General features: G+C 45.2%; 1 protein-coding gene across 1 annotated transcript; it reads right to left on the bottom strand.

The window, feature by feature from the left end:
- Window positions 1-296: 296 nt before the first annotated feature.
- On the bottom strand, window positions 297-18,924 carry kank2 (KN motif and ankyrin repeat domains 2). The gene is made up of 13 exons (XM_071920634.2): window positions 18,895-18,924; window positions 11,922-12,025; window positions 8,544-8,626; window positions 6,817-8,208; window positions 6,433-6,642; window positions 6,217-6,328; window positions 5,098-5,802; window positions 4,887-4,974; window positions 4,362-4,581; window positions 4,010-4,152; window positions 2,572-2,772; window positions 2,366-2,464; window positions 297-1,861 (listed from the first exon to the last, which is right to left on the bottom strand). Exons 3-13 carry the CDS (start codon window positions 8,578-8,580, stop codon window positions 1,805-1,807), a joined length of 3,264 nt encoding a protein of 1,087 aa, XP_071776735.2. The 5' UTR covers window positions 8,581-8,626; window positions 11,922-12,025; window positions 18,895-18,924; the 3' UTR covers window positions 297-1,804.
- Window positions 18,925-20,914: the final 1,990 nt, after the last annotated feature.

Below are 20,914 nucleotides of genomic sequence, written 5' to 3'. Positions count from 1 at the left end.
CTGCAGTTTGTGAACATCATTAGGCAAATAACCACCAATATTAACAAAAATCAAAAGCTGTAATCTATTCTTTTCCCTCAAGAGACCCTATCTTCACATAACTTACATCAGTTTAATACAACTTACTATGATGTATAGGCTACATTATGATTTTATGTGTTAAAGATTATGTCAGTCTAAACAGGTGGGTGAACTGAGTTAAGGTGGTTTTACCTTGTTACATCTCTGATGGTGACCTACACAAACAAATACACGCACACACACACACACAAATCAAAGAGATTGAATCCAGTAGAAACAGTGTGGTCCACATTTATTTATTTTTTTTCCTCCAAAATGCACAAACCAAAATAGGAGAAACACAATCTAGGATTTTACATAAACCTTCATAAAAGATAAACCGAAGACCTGTGCGATTACATAAAGTAGTTGTGAACGGACAAATTTAAATGTATAAAAAGAGAGAGATAGTTAAATAAAAAAAAAAAAAGGAAAGTTTATAAAAAATTCAGTTGCTTAAAAGTGGATATGAAAAGTATGGAAAAAAATCTTTAAAAAGTAATAGAAATTTTGACATCAATACACTTTTTTTTTTCTTCCAAGGAATCAGATTCTAGGCATAACTACTAGCTTCTAATAATGACATATATTATTTTGATATTCTTATCTTACACGGTACATCCTTCAAAGACTCCAGTCAGTCACTTTCTGGTTGCCATACAAATCTGAACAGGACGACCACTGAAGAGGTGGCTTCACCACAGTGCTTTCAATCAGGACTCTACAACCATCCAGAATACCTTCACCTATAAAAATACAAAGACTGTAGTACCATAACGTTCAGAGAATAACCTTGACAGTTCATTACAAAACCTCTCTCTGCTACCGAGCTGATGCCAGGCCGCACACTGATACGATGACCGCAAGATACAGTGTTACAGAGCTGCTGTGAGTGAAACATCTTTGGGTTTATCTCGGGAAATGTGGTCGACGCGGGAAATAAAGTGTGACCTCACCGACATAAAAAAAAAACCCAGCAAAGAAGAGAAGATTAGTGTCCTCTGGTTAAAAAGCTGTGATAAGTCTGGGAAATAAAATCATGATCCCTGGAAATCCTGAATTCAATTAGAATAAAAAGACACTATCAAAAATATTCTAGAGTAAATAAATCTTGTGTATAAATCTTGATATATTGTTTAAGAAGAGGTGTTGTCTGTATGAATTTTTTGTAGCACCAATCAGCTAATTGATGCGGTTTGATCAAGGACACTTATCTGCGAGAAGGGGGGTGGCTTTTGTTATTCCATAAATGATTGTGATGGCGACACACAAAATACTTCTACTGTGTCTCAGTAATTGTACGCGTTACACTGAAAATATATTGCTTTAAAAAGAAACTTGTAAAAGATCCATATGGGAGAAAAGCAAGTGTATAATAATGAACTGTATTATGTAGTTTAGTGAACACAATTGAGTTGAAACAGTACTGAAAAAACTGGATTATTGCTAGACTGAACTGACGTCTATACAACCATTCTAGATGTTCAGCCTTTCTGTCTGTACCACACCAGGAATGCATGTATTTCAAAACAACACTGTATACAAAAGGCAGTGAATTACAACGGTGCCAAGTGCTAACTGTCATGCCATTATCTGCACATATACTGTATGTGAATTATGGAGGGTGACAACAGACACACACTCACTCTCACACACACACACACACAGTCCTTGTATCTCTCAATTACACAGATGAAACAATACACTGAAATATGAACAGTTGTTGTGGACGGGCCAGTGTGCTTCACTTTGTTTCACCAGTGGGAGGAGAGGAACCCAAGAGAGGAGACTTTGGTGAAACCTAGACAAAGTTAAAAAAAACAAAAACACAAAGGTTGTTATAGTTCACACCATTTTGTGGCATTTGCATGTGCGTGTGTGTGTGTGTGTGTGTTTGTGTTCACTTGATTTGGAGTCAGAAAAAGTAGAGATTCTGTCTAGCGCTTTCTAAATATGAGAAGAGGATTGTGGGAGTCGTGTGAAAATGTATAGTTAATGCGTGAAGGTTTATAGTCAAAGAAAAAACTCCACCCTCTGACACTCTTACTCTGTCATCGGTGTTATCATCAATCTGTGAAGTTCAAAGCATTCCTGGAGTTATTTTGTGATGAAGTGTTGTAATTTATGTTTTTGGTGAACCCACTTTCCCTCGACCTGCCTCGCCTACTTCTGCTTCAGTTAGGGATTTCCTACATTTCCCAGAATGACCCGTGCCCCCATGGTACAATCCTGTTTGCGTACGTGTTTTGTGACAGCAATACAGAGGTACAGTATGTGTGGGTTAGCATTGTATGAAAGCACTCACAGGGGAAGGAGGCTTAGCAAAGTTGAGGTGAGCATAGAGAAGCACAGCGATGTCATTCTGGCTGGCCTCCAGGGCGATGGACAGCGCCGAGCTGCCGTCCTGAAACACAGATAACGAGAGGATGAGGGCCTGCAGGGGTTCAGGGGAGGATTCATCAGAAAACAACAGACTGAGAAAGGAGTAAGGAAGGGAAGTGGTTTGCTCACGTTATCGGTGAGAGTGGCATCGCAGCCCGGCACAGACAGCAGCTGGCGCACGATGTCCACGTGTCCGTGTTCGCACGCACACATGAGCGCCGTGGAGCCGTCGTCATCACGGATGTTGACCTGCGCTCCACAGGACAGCAGCGCTCGCACCATGTCCCCTCGCCCATGGCTGACTGCTAGCATCAGCGCTGTTTGGCCAGCCTACACACGCACACACACACACACACACATAAACACAAACACACACACACACACACACAGGGGCTAGTCAAAATCTGGAACATATAACTATGTAAAACCACTCCCAACATAAAACACAAGATCAGAACTGGGTCAGTGTCGTTCAGACTGAAAAACCAAAAGCCAATGAAAAGAATTAGATGCTATACATCATCTACATCATCTACATCATCATCATCAAGACAATGTAAGGAAAGCAATGTAATGAAGTAATATAAATGTTTTTTTTTGGTGTGCAGCCATGGAATAGTGTTGGCTGTACATATAGTATACATCTGCAGGTCTGTCCTTTAATGTACACTTTGCATATAAAGCACATTATGGACTCACAAGGGCATTCAATATGTATAGGGCAAATGTCACTTAAAGTATCTGATTTGGAAAGTTTGCTTCATGGAGAGATCCTAAAATGATTTGTTTGAAATACTGCAGTGGTCACAGTATCCACATTTTGAATGTGGTTGTCTTGAGAGCCAGGTTTAAGTTTGTAATCAGCCATATGAATATTGCATTTGGTTAGGCCTACCCTGTAGAATACATTTGGTAGCTTATGGAAAAGCATGAATCATGTTGGGATCACTGAGCGATAAACCAGTTCTTCACTCATTTATGACTCATTTGGCGTGTTGTGCTGCAGAGCTGTATCTGGTAACAAAACACAGCCGGCTGGATGTGGTTTGGCTTCTTTCTTTAGTAGTAGGTCACCCAGATGTTGTGGTGTGGTTGCAAACGGATAAAAAAAAAACATGTTTAGGATTCATTCTGTCAGTGTCAACATAAGCTCAGCAGAGGCCTCTTTTGACTGTCAATTACCCCCAGTGTTTATAGGCCACAGTCATGAGCCTTCAATCCATGATGAGGAATGAGGACACTTAGAGGTTCCTCAGTGTCTTTATTATAATACTCTCCTATAATATAGTAATTTATTACATTTCTGATGAATACTCTCTGGCAAAATGTGAAAGTGAATGTCATTATTGACATGCCACTATACACTACATATGGAAGATTTCCTTGGTTTATGATGATTATGACTTTTTTCCCAGCAACATTTCCAATGACTGCACACTTAGTACTATTTCTAGTCTTGCAAATTCAGGCAAAACTCCAGCCTTTTTCCTCTCTGCTGTTCAGTTCTGACTTGATTTTGGTTGAGTGTGGAGGTGCAGGAAGGCCTGCAGACCAGCAGAGGGCGTACCTGGCTGGCCTTGGCGTTGACGTCCCCTGTGCGCAGCAGCTGCAGGACGGTGTGAAGGTCACTGTCCGAGTGGAAGGCAGCCAGAGCCGTCAGCATGATGGCTGTGTAGCCTGCCTTGTTCTGCTTGTCAGCGTTACACAGGCCTGTCAGGTAAACAGGGCAATCGTTGTGGCAGGTAATACACCAACAGCACAAACAATATGACAGGGATGTCTGACATGTTGGAGATGGGAGGGTTTTGAGGCTGTGTGTCACACTCAAACCTAATGACTGAACATGGCACATGATAACGTAGAATAGGAAACATCATAAATAAAACAATTTTACAAATCCATCGCAAATCGTGGCTCACCGGTGTCCAGCAGCAGTTTCACCACGGGGAAGTTGGAGTGGGAAACGGTGTAGTGCAGCGCTGTGTTCCCATTGCCGTCGGCCATGTTGATCACAAACTCCAGCAGCTGCGGGGAGACTGCGGCGAAGGTGTCCATGTAGGCCCTGACGACAGCCGTGTCCGCCGCCTTGTGACAGGACACACGCAGCCACTCCTGCAGCACTGTGGTGTAGGCTGTCCTCTGAGGAGATCATACACAGCAGAGGGAGGATTAGAGACACATGCACACTCAGTAGACTGTTGGGGAAATGCCCAGTCTTTGACATAGGCCTTTATCCACAAGAGGACTGTTAAGACAGACGGGTAAGACAGCTCAAGGCAGTGATCAGACTGGAGGTTTGACAGTGGGATGCGCATCAGAGTGTTAGCCTGCAAGGAGGATACTTAACAATGCTACGCTGCCATACTAAACTTAAAAGTGAGGATGACTCAGTTTGTGAGGAGCTTTGTTTCTGCTTGGGGTTGTCAGTGTGATTGCCGACGTACCGCTCCTTGTTGGCTGAAGGCGTTGGGTTCCCCCAGGGCTTTCTGCAGGGCGTGAAGCGCTGACATCAGGCTGTCACTCAGTTCCAGTCTGGGACAAACATGAATAAACACAATACAACAACAGTCATGGATGCACATACACAAGCTTGACAGTATCTGACACCATTTATGTCTGTAAAACGCTAGTTGTTGACCGTGTGTGTGCATTTACCTGATTTGTTGTTTGGCTGATGCCGCTGCAGCGTCGTTTGGGCTGCTTTCAGCTGCTGGCTTTGAGGAAGACGACTGTATCATCGTCTGCTGGGAGATTTGTTCTGATTGGCAGGCTCCATGCTGAAGAGTGAGGACAGTTTTTTCTGACTGGATGGTATATTGCTGCTTGGTAATCTCAGTGGTTGTAGTTTGAGTGGAGCACAGCTGTGTGGAACAAGTAACTGAGGACTTTATAGAGCTTTGTTCAGGAGTGGATTCAGTGCTAGATGATGTGGAGGTTCTCTCCTGGGTGATTGTGGTTTTTTCTGATGATTGGTTGATAGTCTCTGAAGGGGCAGAATCGTTTGCTGGAGGTGGGGAAGTGAGGGCGGGGTCAGAGGCTGGTGGCTGAGAGGCACATTTTTGCACCGCAGTGTCCGTGGCTGGTGACTGGGTGGCTTCATGTTGCAGTCTGGTGTCTGCGGTTGCGGGCTGGCTGGGACTCTGCTGAGGGTCGGGAATGGCGGCTGGTAGTTTGACAGCAGTCGGCTGAGGTGTGTTGTTGGTCTCTTGGGGCTGGGAAGCCTCGTCTGGGGTAGCTGTTATTTGCTGGTGCTGGACTGTAGGCTCTGGTAGTTTTTCTCTGGCTTCATGATATTCACTGGAGTCACTCTCCTCATCAGAGCTCTCACTGCTGCTGTCCTCTGATGATGTGGACTCATAGCTGCAAGACAAGAACATGTTTCCCTGTCAAACAGCCCCAACAGTCTTTGTGACATACACCGTTTAAGATTTCACATTAGTGGGGAATACCACTGCATTTCAACGTAATAATGTTGGCCATACACCCTTGCATAGATTGGTCTGTATGAGTGAATATTCACTACTGTCTTCCATTGCTTTTCTTGTTTCTAGCTTTGTGGCAGAGCTGTTAGTCGTCAGGAATACTCGTGGGTCTGTCCTGTGTAATAACATATGAACTTCTTCATCAAATTGAGTAGTATTCTCCTTTAAGTAATATCAATTTCAAACATGTACACCACTACAAAAAAATTCACACAAAAATATCTTTGTAGAAAACTGTTTATCACACATTCATACATTGAGAAACCTCCAGACTGTAATGACTGATACTTACCCTCCGTTGACTCCAATGAACTGTAGGTTTTTCTTGGTGGAGGGAGAGCCAGGTTCACCCTCTGCTTTCCGCTTCATAATGGACCTCAGAGAGGACTGGGGAGAGGCTGAGGCTAGAGAGTGATACAAGTTATCATATAAATGTAGGAACATGTTGTATAATTAATATGATATATAAAGTTTCAAATGGATAGAGATGGAGAATTGGTCCAGTTACCTGGCTTAGATAAGCCCTCTTGAGATTGGATGGCTTCTATGTCTGTTTGCTGGTTTGTGTCTCCTTCTTTCAAATGCAATGAGCCAATCTGATCACCAGTGCCCATGGCAATGGCAGGACAAGCTACAGGTACTGAAGTGGACACCTCACTCTTTAGGACATCTCGTACTTGCTTGGAGCTGATTGCAATCGGCAACTCAACTGGAGCATCTGGAGGACAGAAGCAGATGATGAGGACAAGACAATTGATTGATTTAAGTCTTTAACTGAGCATGCATTTGATGCATGCATTTGACACAATTGATTAAAAATAACCTACTTTATCAAATATATTTCATAAGAAGTTGTAACACAAACTCATATGAGTCCTGGCTGATGCCCTACCTTCTGACCCCAGAGCTTCAGCTTGTCCTCTGTTGTGGCCCTCCAGGATTACACCAGCTGGCTGAAGAGAGGGGGAGCTGCAGCTCTCTGCTCGGAGCAGTGTGCCCACTTCCACCACAGTAGGCTGCTCCAGCGTGTACACCTGGATTCCCACAGTTCTCTGTTCCCTCTGTTGGGGCTGCTGGGTGAAGCTGACCAATGTCTGCAGGCTGTGGCCCTGTGGCTCCTGCCAGCCCACGCTGGTGGCCATGACTGGGTGCTCTGCCTTAGGGGCCTGAGCCTGCCTCTCCCTCTGGGCTGCCTCTACCTGCTGCTGTGCAGCCTGCAGCTCCTGCAGTGTCCTCTTCAACTGGCCCTCAAGCTGACCCACTTGACTCCTCAAGGCCTCTGTCTCTGGCAGCAGCCCCAGATCCTGCTCCCGAACCCCCACTCCCACCTGACGACTGCCCCTCTCGTCCTCCGGTCCCACTCCGATGGTGCGCACTTCTCTCTTGGCACCTGGCCGCGCACCACCCACAATCACCGTGTCCTCAATCTCACACCCTGAGTCTTGCTTGGAGCCATCAGGGGTGGTGGGCGACAGTGACCCTGCTGGTTTATCGGTGCCCTTGGCCCCGCCGCTCGCTTCTTCCTCAGGGATGTCAATGTAGAGCTCTCCTCGGGGACGGCCTCGGCTGAAACCCAGTGTGTGGCCCAGGAACTTCTGGCTCTTCAGCTGGACGCTGAGCTGCCGTTTTTCCTCCTGCAGCACGGAGATCTTGACCTGGAGCACAGGAATGGTCTTCACCTGCTCCTCTAGCTCCCTGATCTTCCTGAGAGCCACCGCCATCTGCTCCCTGACATGCTGCAGGTGGGCTGGAGTGGGGGACACCGGGGTGGACAGGCCAGAACTCATGGGGGTGAAGGAGCCCCCTCCACCCTGGGCCCGGTTGAAGCTGTGTGCGCTGCTGATGGAGGTGTTGGAGCCTGCCATGCTGCTGTGCATGCTGCCCAGGTTGGAGAATCTCCGGCCCTCTTTCTCCTCCTCCAGCTTCCTGCGTGCATCCAGCAGGGTCTTCTCCACTCGGGCAGTGCTGAAGCTGGGCCTCTGTGAGGTGTGGTAGCCTGGGGCGCAGTAGGAGAAGGAGGAGTGCCGGCTGTCCATGCTGGCGTTGGAACACAGAGACTCTGTGGAGGTCCACCAGGAGCCGGTGTAGCCATAGCCACGGGGCAGGGAGCCATAGCGTGCCCTGCGCTGGATGGGCACTTTCTTGATGGTGTTTCCCTTCTCTATGTCGTTAACATATTTGAGGAAGTCGAGGTCCAGACGGTAGCCATAGGGGGTCTCCACTGAGTAGGGCGCCTCCTGTTCCTTGCCGTGCAGGGAAGGGGGAGCAGGCGGGTTGAGCTTCCCTGAGGGGGAAGGAAATCAAGTTTAAACAAACGGAAATCTGTGTCTAATCTTGGGCTCAGACTTCAGAAAATAGCATTATCTCTGGGCTACTGTGTGTTTACGTATGCACTCTGAAAGTATCTCCAAATTAGGCACAAACAAAGTTGACTGGAATGGTGCAGGACATTACAGCCTGACCTTTCAAGTATTGGGATATCACAACTCAGAAATTACTTTGTCATTTTACAGGTTCAATCCTAACAAAATTAGGGACTGTAACCATATCTTTGTTACCATGATTTCAGTATTATGTTGAGTATTATTAAGAATTAAAAGGAATAAATACGGTCTGCACCTGGGAAGCTGGGGTCCATATGCAGCACCTGAGCCATAATGAGCCTGTGGCTGCAAATGACACAATCACCCACTAATTCTCACCTGGGGAAAGACAGATACATGTTGAATTTATTAACAAACATACACACAGACAGTAAAAAGAAAACTAGGAAAGCATTTCAAGCCACACAAAAAAAAACAAAAGGTGATGCCAATAAAATGTATGCCCAGTAAAAAGATTCTGTATCCCAAACTTGGGCCGACATGCCTACTGTTAGTATGGACATCTTGTATAAACTGCCTACATAGATGTATGTCCACCGCTACATATGGCAGGTATTCCAGTGATGAATTTATGTTTCTTGTGTCAGCATTATTCTTCTTGTATGATGGTCAGAAATAGTTTAAATGTATCTTTTACCAGTTAGCGCAGCCGCTTCCCTGTCTTACTCTATCCGTTCATTTTTGTGAGCGTGGTGGCCACAGACGATTATGTGTTTGTTTCTGTTCTTAGTATTCAAAGAAGAGGAGTTACAGGGGAAAGTTTCCTGGCAGCTTATTCCAGGACAGAGCTTTGAGACTGCCAGTTACAACCTTATTAGGAATCATTTGTGCACGCTAACCTCGCCTCTCAATTTAGGGTTTACAGACACTCTCTCCCCTTTCTCTCCCATACTTTCTCCACATCTTCCCCCTCTGCTTCCTCGCTCTTTGTCCTCTCTTTATGTTTTCTGACTCGATCTTCTTACTCCCACTCTCGACGTCAGCTGACAATCAGGAGGTTTCAGTTGGTCACTGTCTTCCCCCTTCACCACTCATTACTTTAACACACCAGCAGCATGGTGATGTGCACTAACAACTTCAATACATAATTCATACCACAAGTCATGCATTTTGACTTTGTATAAACAAAACATTGTATCTGTTCCTCCCGCAGAGAGAACCACACGGCCGACGACGATGCAGAGCCCACAATGCCATGCCTCTGAGTCTGTGTGTCTCCCTGCAAAAGATTAACTTTCTAGGTCACTGGTTTGTGGGAACCGAGGATGTAATGTTTAAGCCATCCCCAGCATTAGCCGTTTGAGCATCGTTATATTGTTGAGACTTTAAAGATCAAAAGTTTGGACTTCAAATCCTCCGCTTTGTTTTTAGGGCATTCTCGGGTTCGCTTCAGTTCAAGCCCAGTTTTCTGTTCCATCAGCAAGAACTGAGTCTCTCTTCTCTCAGTCCTTCCCTCTCTCTCTCTCCCCCTCTGTCTTTCTGTCTCTCCCTCTCTCTCTCTGTCTCTCCCTCTCTGTGTCTCTCTCTCTGTCTCTCCCTGTCTGTGTCTCTCCCTCTCTCTCTCTCTCCCTCTCTCTCTCTCTCTCTCTCTCTCCCTCTCTCTCTCTCTCTCTCTCCCCTCTCTGTCTCTCCCTCTCCCTCTCTTTTCTCTCGCTATCTTGTGACCCTAGTCAGTGCCTGCTCGTTTGTGGAAAGTAGGGCACTTGGAAACACTGACTGAATTGACTCGGTATTTTTGAAGTCCTGTAGTCAGTTTAATGTCTCGGTACGATTCTCCTTATCTGCGCCCCTTCATCACCCTCTCATACCAACACCGCCACACACACTCTCAGACACGGGGATATGTGCACGCACACAGGAGGACGTAAGCAGTGAGAGGATTAAAACTACTCTGAAAAATGTTCAAATCTAACTACTATGAAGTGATTGCATTGGATGTTAAATTTGATTAGATGTGGCACAAACAGCTAAATATATTTTAGCCCACATTTGAGGAATTTATGCCCTAGATGTGCATTTTCAGAGCGAACACAGGAGATTTGTCGTTTATAGAGTATTCATCATGCATATCTCTGGTAGGTGTATAAATACTTCCCGTGTGTGTCCGTCTCTATCTATGGAATGTGTGTGTTAGATTGATAATGTGAAGCGGGTTGTACAGTGTGGTGTGGTTATGAGTGCATGTGTGGGAAAGTGAGAGGAGGACAGACAGAAAGGGAGTGACAGAGAGAGAGCATGATGTGTGTGTGTGAGAGAAAGTGAGGGAGAGAGAGAGAGAGAGAGTATGTGTACAGCAGGGTGGAGGACAGGGCTGACAGGGGACAGTTGATGAGATATAATTAGAGTCTGCAGTTTTAGCTCACACAGTGTAACCAAACATCCCAGCCCTTAGACATGAAGGCCAACGTTGTCCATTCTCTTTCTCTCTTTGCACCTCGCCCAATCTCTCCATTTTGTGAAGTATCACTCCCTCTTTTCCTCTTCAAATCAAACGTAAACACACACACACACTCCATTTTTTCCAATTTCTCAGTGTTTTCTCAGCTCTCTCTTTCCCTAATGCTTCGCCTAGTGCCGTTTCTCCCCCTCGCCCGGATCACCCCTTCCAACGCCCACGCCAAACCTCCGCATCTGCCTCTGCAACAGTGCCTCATTGGGTGTTTCAGATGTGTTTGCATGTGTGTGCGCACTCCCCTATGTGTGTGTGTGTGTGTGTGTGTGTGCACGTGTGGGTGGGGTGGGGGGGTGGGGAGGGGTGGGTTGCCGACCTTCCTCCCTCTCTCACTGGGCTCTCAAACAGAGTTCCTTTGAGATGACAGTGAACAGAAACCAGTGTGCTCCCTTCCCCAGCACCAGACTACCATTCTTCCAAGGAATAACCCCCCCTGCCCCCCACACCTACACACACACACACACACACTGCATTTCTCTAGCCAGCTTCATCCAGGACAAACCCCCACCATCCCACAGCTGCATTCCATACTAACGGAAGTTAACATCGCCTGCCCCCCCTCACATCTCTAACACCATTAAGATTAAGACACCCCTGGGGGAGTAGGGGGTTGGGGGGGTGGGGGGTGCAGGTCATCCAGCACAAATTACACGTCTCTGCTATGTTCCTGTAAGATGTCACAAGAACGGCTACATCATAGCTTCTTCTTCTTTGATCCCTCGCAGCAACTGCAAAACTGACAGTTTTGTTTTCGTGTGCACAAGGGAGCTTCAGGTTGACTCAGCTACAACCAAACTCCTTGACGGCTGAGCGCAGAGGATTAAAAATGGAGTCAATTTACAGTACGTATGTAGATTCCTGTGTCTTCGATGGAATGAGACCACCCCGAAGAGCAATTTAAGAGAGGTAGACTTCATTTCAAGGTCAGATCTCTCCAGGTTTATCAAACTCACTGCTTCCATTCACCGTATTTTTATTGCCACGACAAAGGATTAGGCCCGAGTATTGTTCAGTCAGAAATATCTTCCCACCACCCAGAGAAAATCTTTATGGATTTTTCCGCTGCCTTACTACGTCTCTGCCTTTGGTGATAGCTATTCCGCACAAGGTTGGGAATGGTTTATGAATTAGGAAAAGAGGGATTCATTTTCCGCTTCATACCAGCTGCTCACGCTGCAAGGACGGGATCTCTCCTCCCCTGTCTCCTCGCTCTCGCTTCTCTTCTCCCCTCCTTGTCTCTCTTCTCTCTCTCTTACAGCCAGTACCTGTGGGAAACAACAATAAAGGAGAAAGTGGAACTTGGGCAGGCATTGTTTTGTGATTCTTACAAACTACTTAACCTACATAAAGATGGATGACATGAATAGAGAAATAAGTATGAAATAAAGAGTTAAGGACAAAACTAGGAAGATCTAGACGCCAAGTGGGTTGTCAAGGAATGTCAATAAAACGTAGGTGTGTCGTCAGGAGGATAACAACAGACTTATGACAGGTTACAAAAGACCGTCTCCTGCAAGACTAAAAACACAGGTTGCAAAGCCAGAAAAAAAACATTCCAGTGGTTTTGACTGACACCCCGGATGTGGACAATACACCCCCATGGGACGCCAATCACCCTGGCCTCCCTGCGGTGCAGCCGAGATTAATCCAGATCCAGGCATGACAAGCTCTCCTCTCCTTTCCCCGGCTTTCTATGAACTGATTTCACCCCCATCCATTCCTCTCCCTGCCACAACAACACAGACTGTGTGGCTAATCAATCCAAGGCTGGGAACCTCCCTGCCATGTCATTGAGCAATGTTTTCTGTTTTCTTGCCTTCCTGACTCACACTCCTAAATCCAGTGGCAACACCCCTCCAGTTTTGTGGGAACACCCCTCGTCTACAAGGTTCACCTTTAGAGACTTAGGCTAGACCTCAGTCTGATTTGCAGAACAAGAATGAGCCTTGTATTGCGTTCCCTGGCGCAACACAAACTTGAAGCTTGTGCTGTAACTACTGAGCGTATGTCCACCAGATAAGCTGCATGATAACATCTGCTGATTCCCATACGTTGGCTGGGACCGCTCAGACTCAGGCTGCAATGTGTGACGCCGCGGCCGACATTTTGTCTGAGGATTTTGCAGCCGAAGACTGACCTTTGCATAATGTCATAACAAGACTTGATGTTGTTCAGTCCATTGTTTCATACGGTTGTCATGCCAGTAGGATAGAGGGCGGGGAGAGAGAGAGAGAGAGAGAGAGAGAGAGAGAGAGAGAGAGAGAGAGAGAGAGAGAGAGAGAGAGAGAGAGAGAGAGAGAGAGAGAGAGAGAGAGAGAGAGAGAGAGAGAGAGAGAGAGAGAGAGAGAGAGAGAGAGAGACCCTTACACTGGAACGACAGCCAAAATCACAAAGAACCATTCATTCAGCCCCTAGTTCCACAGCTGGTTCTAATATAAAGCTAGGAGGGGCATCAGCGAGAGAGAGAGAGGGGGAGAGAGAGAGAGAAAGAGAGAGAGAGAGTGTGTGTCAAGAAAATAAGCCTCAAAACAAACCCTGTTATGGATCCACACACTGACAGAGACTGGACATACGAGGAGCAGGAATCGCGCTAAAGTGACTGATGTCTAGGTCTAGAAATGCCTGCAGGCTCCCAAAATCACCGTCTATCTTTATCTGTGCCCCTAATTACGTAAGATACTGAAAGAGGCACGCATTATGAACGCATCACTACCTGCCCGTAGAAACTGGAATGTCACAGGCAAAAAAAATCCCTCAAAGTCGGGATGAAAGACAGTATGCTGTGCAGAGGGTTTAAGTATAATCCTGTGTTTCGCAGAAGGCAAATACTTTACAGAAGATAGTTTAGCATGAACTCCCGCCAACTCCCACACAGCACAGATGAACACACACAGACGCCCCCACACACCAACACACACTGTCCGAGGCCTGAAGACTCCCACGTATCAAGAGACACAGCTGTAGCTTTTCAGTTGATTTATTCAGGTAAGGGCCCTAATGATACCAAAGCAGAGTGATTTAGCTCGTTTTAATTCGTCCGTCTCCTCCAGCCTGAGGCGCTGCTGGGGTGATGAATCTGAAAAAGTAGCAGGATTTTAACAACAGTCGGACGACAACATGCGCCCTCTTGAAAGATCAAATTAGCAAAGAAAGGCTTTCAACGCTGCTTCAAATTGTAAAGCCTGTGCCAATGCGTGTGGCCCTCATCATACACAATTAACTGGCATGGCAAAATGGAAAGTTGTGATAGTCTGAGGCCTGATGAAGAAAGGGTTACAGGAAAGGGAGCTCCATCCCTCTATTCCCCAAGGATCCAGAAACAACCCAGTCACTTCCTCCAAGCCCAGGAGAAAGAGTAACAAGAAGGAGAGGGTAAACGAAACAGAAAAAAAAGGAGTGGGGGTAAGAATGAGTGAGCAAAGGGAGCGCAGTACAGTACAGTATGTAAGGGGAGGGAGGGAGGGAGGGAGAGAAAGAGTGGGAATGTGAGAAAAGAAAGGCAAAACTGCAAAGGGGAGGGGGGGAAGAGAACAGAAATGCAGCTGAGAGTCTTAGATGGAAACTTCTCGAATGAGAACACCATGACTCTTCTCAGACTTGGACTCCACCAGAATGAATCACTGCAAATCCTGCTTCTGACACCAGAATGTAGTCTGCTCTTGTTAAAGCAGGAGGAACATCACAAGGATTACATTGCAAGAGCTTCTGACCAAGAGTAAATAAGGTTTCAAAAGACCTTTCCTCATAATCTAAAATGGCCTAGAAGATTACCATCATTTGTGCATTCCAAAACTAAAAATAGACCTACAATAGAGAATCCCTACGAGAGGCGGTACTTTGTGTAACTAAAAAAAGCAGATTGTTTTTTAATCAAAGCTCTTTTTTTCATTGTTTGGGACTGTGCAGTATAGCAGACCTCAAAAACCTTAATATACATGTGGACAAGAGTTTTAAATGTCACATAAAGTTCACAACAGGAAAAATCTTTGTTGATCTGTGTGATGTGGCCAAGCATCTATCTACTAAGACTTCTTTGTGCCTCCACACTCCGCAGCACAGATGGCTTCATTCAGCCAACTGGTCCTGAATGAATAATTAATCAATAAATTACAAATCTCTCTCCTGAACAGCTATAGAAAACTGACTGTAGAAGCAACAACAGCCACTTATCATCTGGCAGAATGGTGGCTACTTGACACACTGAGCCTGTACTGTGCACATCACTGCATGACAGAGAGGACATTACCACGTGTCAGATGATCTCATATCATCATGGTATTACAGCATGTTGGGCATGTGGGTTTCGACTAATTTGAGCCTCAAACTGGGGACAGTGAAAGGAAAACCCAGCGAGACGTCCCCTCCAGGCTCTGTGCCCTTTGCAAACGGCCTGTTTTGTACATTAAGGAGCGGTGGTGTTACGGAGGAACAGACGGCACTGGGCTGGAGCAGTCTGGTGCTGGCTAGAGTAAGGCCAAGGGAGGGGCCAGCCTGCTCACATTACTCCTGGAACAGGAGCAGAGTAAACACCAGCCCAGCTGCTATTGGTCACTGCGCTGACCTCCGACAGGAAACTGAGCAAGGGTGGGGCCGAGGGACAGGAGTGGCACGGAAACAAAGAAGAAGAAAAAAAGGCATTTGGGAGAAAATTCCTGTGCAGCGCTTGAGGTGGGGATTAGGAATGATGACGGCCAGAGAGGCAGAGTGCCGTAATGATGTGAGGAAGTGGAGGGTTCTGGTCTGGAGCGGAGGCAGACGAAGACCAGACGGCGCGGCGGAGAGCCGGTCAGAGCAGCGCTGGGGTTAAAAGCTCAGGTCAACGTGTGTTGTGGTGCAGAGCGGACGGCGCACAGGAAGCAATCTTACGGCAGCGTTGATGTAGTGAAGTGGGTCCCTCTCAGGGATCTCATCAATAACTTCCTGATTCAATAAGCGCCGCTGATCAAATGGCTCTGTGAACACAGAGACTACAAAGAGACCAGGCAATCATCTACAAACCAGCACACTGCACTATGTGTGTGTGCTTTGCTAAATAGAGCAGTCCATCTTGCTTTTCTGAGTGATTAATGTATTAAAGGAGCTCAAGTCAGATTATTCAAGCAGATAATGAATTTCGGCCCTTAGTACTTTGAAAGCCAGATCAGGCCATATGCTCACTGAAAACATTACTAGATTGGTTGCCCCATTAATATAGTTAAGTAGGAGTATTAACCCTCACTGTAAGTCCTGACCAAACCAGGCTGATGCTACTAATACTGGACTGTTTATCCCTTGGCTGCTTTATAAACAAATCAACCTCTAAAACAAGAACTTCCTGGTTTAATCATCACAAAAACTTACTCAGACATTTAATATCTTCATCCCTTTGATGGTGTGCACATTCATATTTGTAGGCCATTTAGACAAAACCATAGAAGCATTGAAAACATGAATAACGACATAATATTTGGGTTGCTTCTAGAGCAACTAAGTTAAGTTAACATGGATTTTGTCTTCTTTCTGGCAAGCCTAAATGGGATGAGGGCAGGCTTAGTATCCAGTGGATCAGCAGTAAGTGGCTGATGTGATGGGACCAGTGTACAGTAGACTGGGGGAAATAAACTGCATAACAGGGGAGAGCGAAATACAACTTGACTGTGTGCACTTACACTGAAAAAGGCAAGTTAACATCACAAATCCTTAAATCACTCATAAAGTTGCCTTATTTAAAGTGATGAAAATAATAACTGATTGAATCAACAGAACAGATGGTATCAAGGAGCAGTTTGTTATGCAGTGGACTCTCCAAAATACCTAATGGACTGTCCCTAGACAGTGACAGACAGTCTCTTGCAGGTTCAGGGTGTAATTCCATTAGACTCGCTAAACCATTTAAATGCCCGGCGTGTGGCCCGCTGTGCAAATGGGGTTTATAACCCTGCATTCCACTACAGCACCCCTGGGTCCAAATGCTGTAATGAGACAATCACATTCCAGCCCGGCAGAAACTTGTTGAAGGAAACTCCAGCTGGGCACAAACCTGACCGGTGGTTCCCAAACTGGGGTCTGGGGATTCAAGGAGGTCCCCAGAAAAATGAGGAATAGTTAAATTTCACTATTATTTCACTCACCAGATTTAGCACAATAAGAGGATGTATGAGGGTTTTTGTCTCAGGTTCCCCTCTCTCTGTTGTTGTTTTCTCTCCAACTGCAGTACAGACAGTTATCTAATTCTGTACCAAGTCTAATCTAACAGATCATATCTCAGATGGGGTTCTTTGGGACACAGTCTTGGGTCTGTGGTCTAATGCCTATGTATTTGGGGGTCCTTGACATGAAAAAGGTTTGGGAGCCATAGAACCACCCATGGATGAATGAGGGTGCCCGGCCCGTCTAAGGGCCATGCAGCTGCTAATGATCTCCGGCTATTCCCTGGGTGTTCATTTAGTAACAACCAGTATGTTACAACAACAGTTTGTTAGAGTATTGTATGGTAACAGGCTGGAGACTGCACCTCCAGACCCGGTCACGTTCTGCATATCCTTCATCAAAACAACATCGGATGTGTTTACTGATTAAACTGATTAAACTGGACTATCAGTCTGTCCCACATATCGACATCCTGTTGCATCCAGTGATGGATAAACTCTGACCTCCAGTCGACCATCATCATAAGACAAACAACCACTAACATAAACAAAAAACAATTCGATTTTCAGAAAAGCATTAGACCCTATTCTCATTTAACTTATATCTATTTGATCCTACTTTTATTAGGGACATTTTCCTGATAAGTTGCAGCCCTTTTGCACAATCCACATCTCAGTTGTCTCAAAGCTTAAAAAGCCTTCTCCAGCTCGTCTGCTTCTCTTTATCTACATCTCCTTTGTGATTGTTATAGATTTAATAAGGGAAAACAATAAGGGATGGCTTTTACCTGGATTCACTTCATCAGTGTACTTCATGAAAAGAGTAATCTTCCCTAATGTTTTGTACATTCAGTGTGTACTATGACAAGATTTATGGCAGCCTAAAAATGTGGCTAAACTGAGTTTTAGGTGGGTTTTCCCTGGTCTGTATCCCGGTGAAATATAGGTCTATCATGCCTCATCCATCTTGAGGGTATCCTCTGCCCTGCCTGACCACTGACCAGCGACAGGCGGTGAGACAAGCAAATTTGAGGGCAGAAAGCGGCAACGAAAAGCTGATGAACATCTGGAAGTAATGAAAACTCGCAGAATGCACGGTCCCACCCTCTCCCATGAGTCTCGGTGATCACGGGGCTTTCTTTTAATGCAGTTATAAAAAAAAAAAAAAAAAAATGACCAGATCATTTTAACACATCACCTGTGAGGCACGAGGAAAAGTTTTATATGAAGTAGCCTAGGCTACAAACAAAAACAAGTATAGGCATGGGTATAGCCCGGTTATATCATTCAAAAATGACGTGGTAGAAAGATTTTGCTATGCAGCTTGGGCTCCCACCCGCATTAAAAACTCTTTCAGTAAGGCAAAAGTTGAGATTGCGTAGCCTATTGCTTACAATGGCAAAAGCTCTCCCTTATACAACTAGAGATCCTATAATGCATTTTACAGCGATATCATACAAACATTACAGTCTCTATAGGAATATTATTGTCATACCATAGTAGATACAAATACCATAAAGTACGATAAGGTCACTATTAGCTCACCATTTAGTACAACAGTAGGCTACGCGCTAAGTCCCTTGTATGAATATTGTAGGAATATTATAGTGGTTTTTCGTTAAGGGCGCTCCTCGCTACCGCGGAGCGCGCGAGTTACCGATGATGCTGTGAACAAAAAGACACGCACGGGGGGGGGGAACAACCATGAGCCTAAGTAAAATATTCTGCCAAAGCTATATAGATGTGCTAACAGACCGTTCAGAAACAAAATCACATTGAACACCGGGATGTAATATTATTCTTATTGAAGGCGGGGTGGTTTTGGAGGATAAAGGACCCGTTACTTCGGAGAGGACCGGGGGAATGGGCAGGACCGACGCTTCACAAAAGAAGTCACACTCGCAGGAAAGGCACCGCGTCTACTATAGCGCTTTAAATGCAATTGAACAAAACGTAAGCGAGACAGATAATAAATAGAGTTATTGTATTTGATCTGCTGTCCATACCTGTCCTGTGGAAATCCTTTCAGCCGCCTCGGCCCAGGGGCGCTCACTGACAGAGAGACAAAAACACCGCAGCCAAGATGCTCCGCTCCCCCTCCCTCTCCGCTTAAAGGGCCAGGCAGCCGTTTGACTAGTGGATAGACCTCCAAGGACTGACAAGGACCTTTAAGGACCTTCAAGGACCTCCAAGGGGGTTGAGGTGACTCCAGGGCCCCCAGCAAGAGGAGGAAGTTAATTCACCAGAAGCACAGTTACATAATGCATAAGAATGACTGATCACAGGTTTATAGGCGTAAACAGTTGGGCAGAAATCATACAGGCTATAACAAACAGTCTTTAGAAACAGGAGTCCCTGGGAGAAAATGTCATCAAATGTTATAGTCTGTAGACATGTGTAACTACTTAAGGTCCCTGACAGGAAACAAATTGGGAACCTGCTGTAGGGCAGGAATGGGCAACGGTGCCATGGAGGGCAGAGAGTAGCCTGTGCAGGTTTTCACTCCAACCAAACACTACAGCAGCTGATTTCACTCAACTTCAACCAGAGAGGAGGAACTAATTGGTGAAATCAGCTGGTGTGTACTCTAAATCACCACAGAAAACAAACAAACAAAACAAATCAGAACATTTCAAATCCTACTAACTCATCAGGATGTAGATGGTTGCCATTCTGGCAAGCAATAAAATGCTATAATTTTTGGGGAAGGAAACTCAGAAATAGGCAATTTATTTTTCAATGTCATAAAATAGTATAGGTAGATGGATAGCTTATGCCATTACAAGAGTATACTACTCTACATCTTTGGAAATAAAAATGTATTTAGATTATCAATTAATAACGTAATTTATGTGGCTGCGGTTAGCTTATAGTTTGATTTGCATGTCAGCAATCATTTTCTCAAAGCAGCCTAACACGCATCTCACTTTTCAAAAGACTGAGAGCTTTTGGAACAAAGCCTTTTTCATAGTGCCACCACTCTACTGTACTCTACTGTAGCCTACTGTAACCTATGTGGATGGTTGGTTTTTTTTCCTAACATGACGTCATGCAGTCATGTCGCCCTCCCACTCCTCGTGGTCTCTGGCTTCAGTCCATCTGGACGGTCGGATGGATCCAGTTTACTAGAAAACGGATAGCTCCGGTTCTCAACTCTGATTGGCGGAGTCACGGTCGAGGTCGCTGTGAAGTAACCGATAATCTCACACACCTGTGACCCCAGAGCAATTAATTTACGTATTAATGCGCTAACCGATCCGCTCTCACACCGGTGCTTATGTATAGCCTAGGAGAACTATATCGCTCGGCGGAAGAATGATATTTAATTATTACTACTTATTGATTAAAATTAAAAGGTTTATTGAGCATTTGTGTCATTTTAGCGTAACGGTATTTTGCCGCCTTTTTGAAAAACAGTTAGCCAGGGTGGGCCGTGATTAAGTGATTTTAGAACAACAGTTTTATTAACAGTCTGACTGCTAAGTGTTTGACGTGTAAAATGCGCAGGGTTTTATGAATGCGGAGTTCATTACACACTCTGCCGACATGGGGGCCCTTCACTCCGGTAAATCAGACAAACATTGCAGGATATAATGGGAGACATGCTACCCCACAGGAAATTATGAAAAATGTGGCAAAGGTAGTCTTTGGTTGGAATGAAAACCTAGTCGGCGCCAGTAGGCCTGTCATATGGCTAATGTGACTTATATGTAACAACTGTTTACCAAAATTAAAACAATTACAGAAATATAACTTGTTTTGAATTGTGCTAAAACAAAATAACTACAGTAGCCTTACAATAATCTTTGGAAGGATACAATACAACACATAATCACAACAAAAGTCCCTCATAGTTCTACCGCTGGAAATAAAAATGGGCCTAGCAGAAAGTACAATAAGGTACCTAAAAAGTTACTATTGAATTTAATATACTCTTAAGTCCCTATAGGAATATTATAGTGATTTTCTGTAAAGGTTAATATGGAACATCTAGTTCATCCTGATAAACATATTAGAGTGACTAAT

This window comes from Centroberyx gerrardi, chromosome 7 (assembly GCF_048128805.1).
Source record: "Centroberyx gerrardi isolate f3 chromosome 7, fCenGer3.hap1.cur.20231027, whole genome shotgun sequence".
Classification (NCBI taxonomy): Eukaryota; Metazoa; Chordata; class Actinopteri; order Beryciformes; family Berycidae; genus Centroberyx; species Centroberyx gerrardi.
Note: the sequence above shows the minus strand (reverse complement) of the source record. Positions and strands in the feature narration are given on the sequence as shown.